Source organism: Scleropages formosus, chromosome 7, assembly GCF_900964775.1.
Source record: "Scleropages formosus chromosome 7, fSclFor1.1, whole genome shotgun sequence".
Lineage (NCBI taxonomy): Eukaryota > Metazoa > Chordata > Actinopteri > Osteoglossiformes > Osteoglossidae > Scleropages > Scleropages formosus.
Genome location: NC_041812.1, coordinates 9,731,394 through 9,743,661, shown reverse-complemented (window position 1 = coordinate 9,743,661; position 12,268 = coordinate 9,731,394). Strand labels below are relative to the sequence as shown.

Genomic DNA, 12,268 nt, shown 5'->3' with positions numbered 1-12,268 from the left:
CGATAGGGTCAGTAGGGGTGACATCTGTGTCGCTTTAGCAATAAGAGCAGAGGAGCTGCCAAAGAGCATGGAGGGAGGGAGGGCCAGTGGCTTCTGCACTCAGTAAACAGACTCCATTTGGTTTCACATTTCTTCATTTAGCTGATGCTCTTCTCCAAAGTGTATTATAGTGTTAAGGTTACAACTGTTTACCCATTTATACAGCTGAGTAATTTTAGCAGAGCAATGCAGGGTAAATACCTTGCTCAAGATTACTATAGCTAGAGGTGGAGTTCAAACCTGTAACCTTTGGATCCAAGGGGAGTAGCTGTCCTGTTTAAAAGACAGTGACAACTTCAAAACTTGCCTTGGGCTCCGGCACAAATGACGGACCAATCAGATTGTGTTTCCATTTTTGACGACGCTGTCAATGGGTCAGAACTTCCTGTCAAGCGCTTCTTTAGTGAGATTTGAACGGAACGAATTGCAACATCTCATATCTCCAACCTGGGCTCATGGCTGCTTGATCCTTGTGCTCTGGTGTAGAAATATTATCATGTTTCAGCAGTCACACAGAATGTGTGAAATGGAAGTTTCTGCTGTACTCTGGAGGTACTGAGTGTACAGGTTTCCTTGGGGACAATGAGATAAGAAGTGCCCCCCTCCGAGTGCCAGTTGGCCTAGCATTTGGGTCATCACCTTGGTGACACTGAGGTCACCATACGTTCTGGACCATAAAGGGAACTGAACCTGATCATGGGATCAACTTTCCGTGCTCAGCATCTTTATGCCATTGTAGATCTTGTCTACACCATAGAATCATAAAATACACTGGGACCGGTTACAAATGACTGAGGTAGGAATTTTTTTCAAGATTCCAAAATTGCGCGCACGCGCACACATTTTCAGAACCACTTGTCCCACACAGGGTCACGGAGCCTACCCGGCAACACAGGGCGTAAGGCTGGAGGGGGAGAGGACACACCCAGGACGGGACGCCAGTCCATCGCAAGGCACCCCAAGTAGGACTCGAACCCCAGACCTACCAGAGAGCAGGACTGTGGTCCAACCCACTGCGCCACTGCACCCCCTTCCAAAATTGCATTCAGAAATTTAAATTCCATTTTCTTAACTTATCTTTTTTCAAAAATTCTGTCTGTAATGGGACCTGAGTTCTTACTGTTCAAGCAGAGAGATAGTGTAAAAAAGCATACACAGAGGGCCTGTCATCTCGAACACAGGAGACAGACTCGACGGACTCAGGTGCATGTGCTATTTTATTTATACAGAACAGCCAAGACAGTGACCAGGAGAGGCAAGGGTCAGGCGATTTGTGTTCATCAGTCACAGAGGGGAATCCAAAGATCAAAGCCGGGGACAGTGCGAAGGTCAGGAAGCCAGGGGAGTCATTACTGTGGGAATAAGGTAGGGATTACGAAGAGGAATACAAGCAAAGGAGCACAGGGCGCAAGGCTCTCGTTGCGGTTGCTCAAAGTGAGGTTCCGTGTTCTATTCTGGTCGAATTGCCTCCTTTATACTTGCGTGCCCTAATCGCCTGCAGGTGCAGAGGTGGGTTATACAGCTGTGGGCGTGACAGAAACCCCCCTTACGGACAGCACTGGTCGCACGATGATGGGAGGACGGGCGCCCCCGAGGGCGAGGCACCGGCCAGTGAAATGACAGTGAAATGGAACCGGGTAAAAAATAGGGCCCACCTTGCCTGTCAAGGGTTCAGTCATCAGGCCATCTGGAGGTATTCTCAATTCCAGTGATTGGTGAGGACCAGGAAGGGGTGCGCCGCTCCCTCCAGCCAGTGACGCCACTCCTCGAGTGCCAACTTGATGGCTAATAGCTCCCGGTTCCCGATGTCGTAGTTCTGCTCGGTTGGGCTAAGCTTGCGGGTGAGGAACGCGTAGGAGTGCAGCTTAGTGGGACTCCCCTACCACTGTGACAGGACTGCCCCCACCCCAACAACGGAGGCATCCACCTTAACCACAAAAGGGAGCTACGGGTCTGGATGATGGAGGATCGGAGCCGAGGTGAAACGCGCCTTGAGCTCATCAAAGGCACATTGAGCCTCTGCCGTCCATCGCAAGTGGGGTCCCTTGGTAGTGGTGAGTGACATCGGGGTGCAGCAACCGAGCTGTAGTCCGGGATGAAGTGCCTGTAAAAGTTTGCAAAACCCAGAAAGCGCTACAATCCTTCAGGGTCATGGGCCTCGGCCACTCCAACACGGCCCACGTCTTTTGCGGGTCCATGGCCACGCCGTGTCTGCTAAGAACAAAACCAAGGAAAGATACTTGAGTTTGGTGAAAAAATTTACATTTACATTTATTTATTTAGCTGATGGTTTTCTCCAAAGCAACTTCCAGTGAACTTTATGTAGGCACTTCTCACCCTTTACATACAAATCGTTTTGCAGGAGTCATTCCAGGACCACCCTCATGTCTTGTACGTGTTGGTCCCAGGACTGGGAGAACACCAAGATGTCGTCCAGGTAAACTTGGACATGTTCGCTGATCAGGTCCCCCAAGACGTAATTCACAAAAGCTTGGAACACGGAAGGGGCGTTAGAAAGGCCGAAGGGCATGACGAGGTATTCGTAATGCCCCAAGGTGGTGCTGAATGCCATCTTCCATTCATCCGCCTTCCGTGTTCGGATGAGGTTGTATGTGCTCCTGAGGTCCGGTTTGTTAAACCAGGTGGAGCAATGAACCTGTTTGAGCACTGATGAAATGAGGGGTAAAGGGTGCGAAAATTGTACCGTGATGGCGTTCAGGTCCTGATAATCAATGCAGGGCCATAGGCCCCCATCCTTTTTATCTACCAAAAAAAAAATGGCGAAGGAGGTGATGTGGAGGGCCAAATGATGCCAGCCTTGAGGGCTTCAGTGATGTATACGTCCATGACCTTTTTCTCCAACAATGACAGGGGGTAGATACGGCTCCGGGGAGGGGGTGTTGTGCCCAGAAGGAGGTCGATCGAGTAGTCCCAGCTGCGATGCGGAGGCAATTTGGCCACCCTGCCCTTGTTGAAGACCTCACTGAGGTCCAGGTATTCCGGGGGAATGACCACAGGGGCGGCCTCCTTGGAGCCCTCGATGGAGGTAGCTCGACACGGAAGCGTCAGGCAAGCGGAGGTGCACTGGGATTCCCAGGCCACCAGTTCCCCAGTGTTCCAGCAAAAGACAGGGTCATGCCGAATCAGCCACAGGAAGCCCAATATCACCGGGGTATCTGGGGACTTAAGCAGGTGAAAGGTCAGCTTGTCGCAGTGACAGGTGCCAACTGTGAGTTGCAGGATGGCAACCACTACTCCAGACCTCAAGGGCTGGCCATCTAGTGCACTGACCCTTAGCGTCACATCACACACCTTCACCGGGACACCCAAGCGTCGCGCAAACCCCTCATCCATGAAACACCCCGCACCCCTAGAATCCACTGTGGCTTTCGCGCGGGTTCTGCTTCCCCTACCGGGGCAGGCTGCTCTGTAATGTCGTCGCTCGCCGCAGTACATGCACAGCCCATCTCGTTGTCTGTGTCTCCTCTCCTCTGAAGAGAGCCAGCCCTGGCCGACCTGCATTGGTTCTAGGTTGTCGGCAGGGGGTTCTGGGAAGGACGTGATCAGCCGACCATGACCGTGTTTTCAATGAAGCGGTCCAGGCGCCAGTCTTTGCCGCAATACGCCAGTTCGGCTTGGATCCAGGGATGGAGTCCCGATTGGAAGCTGCTCAGTAAGGTGGCGGAGTTCCACCCGCTTTGCTCAGCTAGGGTCCAAAACTCGAGTGAATAGTCAGCGACTGATCAGTTAACCTGTTTGATGGTCATGAGGCGGCCGCTGGCCATACGAGAGGACAAGGGGTGGTCAAAAACGCCCTTAAACTTCTTTTTGAAGTCCTCGTAGGTTGCTGTGGAGTGGTTCTTCCAGTCCTCCGTTGCCCATCGCTGCACTCGACCAGTCAACAGCAAGATGATATATGCTACCTTGTTCTCATCAGTGCAAAAAAGGTGAAGAGAACACGAGAACACCAGCTCGCACTCCATGATAAACCCCTGGCAATTTTCCAGAGACCTGTCATACTTCTCCAGGGTAGCCAGGCAGGGACCGTCGTGGGGGTTCACTGGCGTGGGGAGAGGCTCCGTAACGGTGGACGCCGCCTCCTGAAGAGGTTCTGACGCGGCTGGATTAGCGGTTATCTACACGATTCTACTCCCCTCCAGGACGGTAACCAGCCCACAGAGCGTCTCCTCAATTCGGCGCAGGGACTGTTCATGCAAACCCAACATGGGGCCTTCGGAGGAGACAGCATGATGCAGATGGTCGAGTACCGCTGAGTCCGAGTTGGACAGCGGAACTTCTGTTATCTTGAGCACAGGAGACGGACTCGGCGGACTCAGGTGCAGGTGCTCGTTTATTTATATGGGACAGCCAAGAGAGTGGTCAGGATAGGCAAGGGTCAGATGATTTGCATCCGCCGGTCACAGAGGGAAATCCAAAGATCAAAGCCGGGGACAGTGCAAAGGTAGAAAGCCAGGGGAGTCATTACTGGGGGAATAAGAGTAGAGGTTACAAAGAGGAATACAAAGTTCTCTCCTGCTCAAAGTGAGGTTCCACGTTCGGCTCTGGTCAAGTTGCCTCCTTTATACTTGCATACCCTAATAGACTGCAGGTGCGGAGGTGGGTCGTATGGCTGTGGGCATGATAGGACTGGAGTGTGCAACCACCTTAATTCATCTCACTTCTTCAGTATTTACAGCTCACGCCTGGTGTTTTTGAGTGTCGGTGATCAATAACAAAATGAGGAATGCTGCATATGTTTATAGGGCAAACCAGTTGAGGATCAACACTGAAAAGGAGTTTATGGAGATGCCATGTTTTTATTTTCAGTAAATTCTGAATTTCCTGTGAAATTATTAATTTTAACGTAGCTCAGAAGTTAATAGAACCAAACCCTGTAAATAATCTGAGGGTCATGTGTACTTTTAAGATTTTGTTGATTATTAGTAAAAGTGACTTTAGATTTACAAACAAATTGAGTTATGGACAGACTTCTGGTCCCAGTTGTGTTATTAAGGTAAAGAGCTACTGCACATTCTCTGGAATGGAAATTATATGATGTTTAAAAACTCCACCTAATATGGGTGTACTTGTGACGTGATGATGTGGAGTGATTTGTGTGAATTAGTGTCCTTAAGAGGAAAAGCAACCATGAAGGGCCGACTGATTGTGTCTTGCAGGGCTTTGCTGAGTCAGTGTCCCGCTTGGTGGCAGAGAAATACAGCGAGCTGGCAGTCCGCTGGAGCCCATTGCATGCGTGTCCCAGGGTCTTGGCGGGAATCGTAATGACCAGAGGTATGGCTCGCCTCACACCCTCCTCCATACGGCTGGTCACAGCCAACCCACAGCCTCCTCTGTCTTTCGTACACCTACCTGTCCCTGACCTTTGAGCATGTAAGATGTAATATTACCTCCCCTAAAAACAACTCTTACCTTATTTGTGTTGTCTCAGTGCCTTACTGAAAATGCTCAGTAACACAAAGCAAGGGGATCTCTGTGGATCAGCACACAGCAGCTTCTGTCAACTAGAAAGATCTGACTGTAGGGGGTGTAGTGGCTAGATCTGCTGCCTTCCACTGAAAGGACCTGGGTTTAAATCCCTTGATCAAGGTACTTAACCTGAATACAGTAAAAATTGCCCTGCTGTATAAATGTGTAAATCACTGTAAGTATCTTTGGAAAAAAAAAAGTCAGATAAAGGAATACACACACACACACACATTTTCAGAACCGCTTGTCCCGTACGGGGTCACGGGGAACCGGAGCCTACCCGGCAACACAGGGCGTAAGGCCGGAGGGGGAAGGGGACACACCCAGGACAGGACGCCAGTCCATCACAAGGCACCCCAAGCAGGACTCGAACCCCAGACCCACCGGAGAGCAGGACTGCGGTCCAACCCACTGCGCCACCGCGCCCCCCAGATAAAGGAATAGAAATTTAAAAAAAACTGAAATACACACACACACACACACATTTTCAGAGCCGCTTGTCCCATACGGGGTCGTGGGGAACCGGAGCCTACCCGGCAGCACAGGGCATAAGGCCGGAGGGGGAGGGGACACACCCAGGACGGGACGCCAGTCCGTCGCAAGGCACCCCAAGCGGGACTCGAACCCCAGACCCACTGGAGAGCAGGACCTGGTCCAACCCACTGCGCCACCGCGCCCCCCAAAACTGAAATATGTATCTTTCAAACACTTGAGGTCTTGTATTCATATCATTAAGCAGAAGCACTTGGTTATCCCTCTAACTGGTCCATGCTGGGTTTTTACAGCATATTCAGCCAAGGTGCTGGAGCCGGGAGCATTGACTTAGTTTATTGATTGGATTTTTGTGTAAATGTGGTAGGAGAGTTGTTGTAAACCCTCCCTCCACACTGTTCTCCCCGTTACACAGTGTCTGTCTCTGCTCCTTTGAGAGAGTGAGTGAGGGAGAATGACCTGTTTGGGGTGACCTTCAGACAGCCCAGACCAGCCTTGATCTAATCCTGGTTCTGATTTAGTTACGCCAGCTCATGATTGGTTCGTTTGTTCAGTAATGAGGGCGTTATCTTCAAACGCCCAGGCACGCCGTGGTCGCGCAATCTGGCGGGAACAGGCAGAGGCGGGACACGGACAGGACTGCAGGCGGCTCCGTCCTTCGTTCTGAACATCTAACAGGTGCCGTCACAACCCCGGTGCGGCTCAACTTTCAATTGCACGCCATCCCAAACCGAGCCGATGCACCTGGCACATAAAGGCATAGTGCTGGGATTTTCATTATGAATAGCATACATGCATCACAGAAATGTATGTATTTCACACAGTTTATAGTCATGTAGAAACCTCTCTCACCAACTATGTCTGGAGATTATATTTTTGAAGCTGTATGGCTTGTTGAAGTGAAGCTTTTTAAATGTGGGTCCAGCAAAAGGCATAGTGCTTCAAGCTGTCACATTGCAACTGATTGTCCCAGGTTCGAATCCCCACTCCTGCTGCAGTACCCTACATCAAGGTATCTTTAATTGCTACAGTAAATATTAACCATGCTCTATAAAACAGTAAATTAGTGCAGGTATCTTAGTGTACAAACCCCACACTGTAAGGCATCATGGAGTGTCAGAATAGACAAAAGAATATTTTCAAAAAGAGGACTCAGGTCATCTAGAGGTCAGAAATTCACCTCTGCTTTGGAATCGTGAGGCTCTGTGGACCAGGGACTTAATTTACTTTTTGTCTCCAGTTTACCATAGTTTCCCTCACATTTCAGCAATTTAAACAAGTGGAAAATGGTTTCCTCCTCCCCATCAGCATACTACCGTCGAGCAAGACAAAGGGCATGACGCGCAACTATCGAAAGCACCCTGCTGTTTGCTTTGTGCTGTTTTTTAAATTTTTGAAGCCAGCAAAGAGACGGTGAATATTGACGAGCCCCGTGCATCATGAGGGGGACCCCCACTGCGCACTGTAATAATGGAAATGGGGTGTCAGTGCGATGCAAGGTAGCTTCTGCAGGAGTATCTCAGGGTGCTCCCTGGATGAAGCATCTGAGTGCAGCAGCTGCAGCTCTAAGCACTACGCCACCTGCTGCCTGTGATCACACACCACATCTATATATACACCCCTGCTGGGGTGGGAATTGCACTAGAAATCATCCTCTTTACATTGCCACCACAGCACGGCTGCAGTTGCACTCAGTTTTTGGAGAGGGGTACTGCGTGAAAACGCAGTAAGAATTATAAAAACTCAGGGCTGGTTGCTCTTGGTGTTTAGCAGAGACTGATGCTGGTTTCTCTTTCCTGCCTTATGTCCTGCAGTCCTCTGTTGTCCCGAAGCCAATCCCTAGAGACTGTGTAATGAAAAGGGATTGTGTGGGATGCCACCTTTGCTCTTACTGCGATTTTGTCACCGTTATGACAGGCTCCCGGCTCCGGGACACAAAATTAAAGTTCCCAGGCATCACACAGCTCTGTGGGTATGGGATTGGATGGCATCACTAGCTGGGAAGTGAGGCACAAACAATGAAACCGCCACGACCCTCCTGTCTTGCTCCTGCTGCAGAGTTGGATGTAATGGCAGCAGCTAACATTTGCAGCTGTCAATTTTTACCTTCACTATTACACTTTGCCTCCTCAGCATACAACAGTGAAGCTACAAAAGTTCAAATGCACAAATCTTTCCCACTTTATTTTTTAAATAATTTTTCTACGTCGCTCTATTTTCTGAAATTTCTCTTTGTAGTAGAGCAAATCTCAGTCTGTGTTTACTCTCTGAGCAGATATACAGTATGGCAGTAAAGAGGAGTCAAAACAGAATAGTAGTGTTGGACCACCTTAATTCAACTCACTTCCACTGTGTCTACAGCTTGTGCTTGGTGTTCCTGAGCGTTGATGATCAGTGACAATATAAGGGGTATTGCACATGTTTATGGAATGAATTGGTGAACAATCAGTATTGAAGAGGAGTTTGTGGTGACAGTAATTTTTTTATTCATTTCACATTAGCATTCATTAATTTAGCTGACACTTTTCTCCAAAGTGAAGTACATCTCTGAGAACGATACAAAAACTGCATTATATCAACAGAGGTAATTCTGATCAATCAGATTTATATCTGATTCACAGAACCTAACCAGTGAATAAATTGTGGGACCTCTGAATTATTAACCTTGTACTGACCATGACTTAGTCCTAGTGGTGGGACTTTTGAGTTATGAAAAGAATAAGCTGTAAACAAACAGAAGGTGGAAATTGGGGTTACAAGTTTTTTATTTTTTTTTTACCAGTTATACTGAATAGGAATGATGAAATTTTCTGTAATCTTATCACAGTTGTTATTTTAGCCCTTGTGTAATTTGTGGAATCACCTGTAACCGTTGGATGGCTCTAATATATGGGTCACACCATTGGATGGGTCATTCACACGCTTCCGGATTTGTTGTCTCTTTCTCTTAGGGATGGACATTCGACATGCTGAGGTGATCGCCATAGCAACTGGAACAAAGTGCCTCAATGGCGAGTATATGAGTGACCAGGGGCTCGTCGTGAACGACTGTCACGCTGAAGTCGTGGTCAGAAGAGCTTTTGTGCGCTTCCTGTACTCTCAGCTCGAGCTCTTTCTGAGGCAAGTCATGGAGAATGCACTGCTGCTCATTTCACTGCTAGTTATTAGAAATTAGAAACGTATTGGAAAGATTACATAATCTTTCATTCTGAAATCAATTAAGAAATGCCACAATAAATCAATAATACCGTCTTATTCATACTCTTTGCTGCATTCAGTCTCACTGTCCCCATAATTATTAATTAGCTTAGTTTTCTCACAAAAACCATGAACTGTTAACCATTTTCAAATGAGACTGCTCTGTAGATTTTTATTGACTTTTATACATTTATGTCACCTGTTCACAGGCATCTTACTTTTAGGGTGATGTGGTGCCGTTCTGTTTCTGCTAAGACTGAATAAATGTGGCATGTGTGCACAGCTACACTCACACACTCATTTAGCAGACTCATGGTACAGCTCAATAAACAAAAGAACATCAACAACAGACAAAGGGCTTTAGACACAGACACAGGACTGTCAACACATGGCTTGTCTGTCTGATACCACCATGTTGCTGGTTCACATCCCTCAAGTAGCTGCCTATAGAAGAGACACTCAAATACAGTAGTAAATACATAGATAATCATAACAGATGGTGTTGGACTCATTTATGTAGCTGTCAAGAGATCAGGAAAGAAGGAGCTCTGAAAGAGGTGCCTTTGAGGTCCTCCTTCGGTACTGGGAGGGATTCAGCAGCTCTGAGGAACGCTGGAGCTTATTCAAACATATCAGGGCCAAAACCAAGACCCTACAGACCCTTTATTTTGGCTCCTTGTGAGGGAGACCATGAAACGGCCAGAGGTGAAGGAGCACAGCGCTCTTACTGTTCATACCAAAGATTAAAGCTTTTCGTCCAACCAATATGGATTCCTTGCAAAATGTGGACTTGTAAGATATGAACAGGTTTCTGGATCCCATCCCAATAGGAATGCAATGTTTCAGCTTTAAACACTGCTCAGTTTGACCTTCTTTAATAAAAACCTCATCTTCATCAATATACCATATATGTAGAGTTGTACGCACTGTAATGACCGTTGCATAAAAGAGCAAGGTAATCAATAACAAAAATTAACAGACACATTTTGTTTTTACCTTTTTCTCCATCTTCAGCAAGCAGCAGGAGGACTGGCAGCGATCAATCTTTATCCCACATGAGGACAAGGGCTACCGGCTACACAGCGATGTCCGCTTTCACATGTATGTCAGCTCCTCACCCTGCGGTGACGCCCGGCTCAACTCACCCTACGAGACCACGGCTGACTGTAAGGCACGCTACAGTATCTATCTATGACATTTATGGTTTTCTCCAAAGTGACTCGCACTGTTAGATTGTTTCTTGCACTGATTTAGTCGTTTATGTAGCACAAGGTGGCAGCTCTAACCGCTACGCCACCTGCAGCCCTTTTACAGGTAATGAGAAACATGCATATGTGTTAGTGTAATATTCTGCTTTCTTCTGCATGTTGAAAATAGCTTGAGCTTTGAGCCTTGCATCATCAAAGAGCGCATTGAAATAGTAGAGAGCAAACACCGATTCATGTACTCATGGACTAGTTATGGTTGAACGAAAATGCATAGAACTACATACTGTATGTTTGCAGTACGGGGATTTGTTTCAGCTGAACACCTGAACCATCCATCTGTTTCTCTTACTGAACAATGTTGAAGGCATTTAATTGCTTTTTCTTCACTTGTCTGTTTTTAAAACTTTTTGTATATAGCAACACAAAACGAGATCCGTGCTTACCCACCAGAGCCACAGATGGCAGTAAAGAGCACCCAAACAGAATAGGAGTGTGGGACCGCATTAATTCAACTCACTTCCAGTGTTTACAGCTTATGCTTTGGGTTTCCGAATGCTGGTAATCAGGAACAAGATGAGGAACGTTGCACATGTTTATGGAACATCGATCAACAATTGGCACTGAATAAGGGTTTCTGGAGATTATGAGTTTTTTTATTTTCATTCATTTTAAATAATTTTCACTTCTAAAGTTATTTGCAGTGAATAAAAAAAATTCAAATTAAAGGATTTTTTTGTTTATGGGCTTACGGTCCTAACCCGTAAAAAAAATTGAGTGATAACCTTTTATTGAGTATTATGTAAACAAACTTCTCCATACAAACTTTCGGATTCAAACCGTGATCTTGAATTGAGGAGCTTGTGTAGAGGGAACAGGACCACTTATGAGGTGCCCTACTAGACAGTCCTCTCTCTGCTCCCAGCGCACCGCCTCCTGCACCTGGCTCGGCGAAGCCACAGCCACCTGCGCACCAAGATTGAGTGTGGGGAAGGGACGGTCCCGGTGCGCTGTTGTCATGCCGCTCAGACGTGGGACGGCGTGCTACAGGGGGAGCCGCTCGCCACCATGTCCTGCACCGACAAGATGGCTAGGTGAGTGGGCGGGGCCAAGATGGGCGGTGCTGACCAGTTCCCACATGTTATGGGTTATTCCAAGTAACACTACTGATGGGACCCTAAGTGAAGAGGGAAGCAGAAAAATACCCTCAGACGGTACATGACACCTGGCGACAGCACAAAATGACACAAATAAACCAACATTTAACCTTGGTGATGGAGTGGCGTGTTTGGCTCACCATGAATGTCTCCCCATGTGCCGGGCAGATGGGTGCTGTTTACAGCGCCCCGCAGGAAAGGAGCCCCCGTCAGAGCAATTCCACTCTTCGCTGACATTTCAGTGGCAGGAAGAGTGTATTGATTAAAGATTTAACTTTATTAAAAGATTTACCATTTATTAAAGATTGGTCAAAGCAGATCTCAGTTTAAATAAGGTATTATTATGAGGGACTTTGGGAATTAGGGCAAGTTGCCTGGTATTTACTGTGTGGGGGGTGGGTTTTTTGTGGTCATATATACACAGGGGGCATTAGTGAGGTAGCCTGAGCTAGGTGGGCGGATATCACATATCCTTTTGTTATTGAACTAGTCCAGAGATTGTATGAGGACGGTGCAAAATCCTGTATTAATTAAACCAAATAGAAAAGCATGACCTGTTGGTGGCCTCCCGACGGGATGGATGAGGTTTGTAACTTTTCTATCAGGCTGTCTGGAGGATTAAGCTTAATGCCTCTGGAGAGAAGACAGTAGCAAGCAGCAGATTTTGAGTCTTTTGCCCCCTTTAGTCAC

The 12,268-nt window shown here is 47.4% G+C and overlaps 1 protein-coding gene across 1 annotated transcript in view; it reads left to right on the top strand.

Moving 5' to 3' along the window:
- Window positions 1–12,268, top strand: part of LOC108937572 (double-stranded RNA-specific editase B2-like) — a 57,736-nt gene that overhangs the window by 38,725 nt on the left and 6,743 nt on the right. The window contains exons 4-7 of the mRNA XM_029253622.1: window positions 5,217–5,331; window positions 8,970–9,138; window positions 10,231–10,382; window positions 11,347–11,515. Coding sequence (XP_029109455.1) covers window positions 5,217–5,331; window positions 8,970–9,138; window positions 10,231–10,382; window positions 11,347–11,515 — 605 coding nt within the window. The remainder of the gene's footprint in view (window positions 1–5,216; window positions 5,332–8,969; window positions 9,139–10,230; window positions 10,383–11,346; window positions 11,516–12,268) is intronic.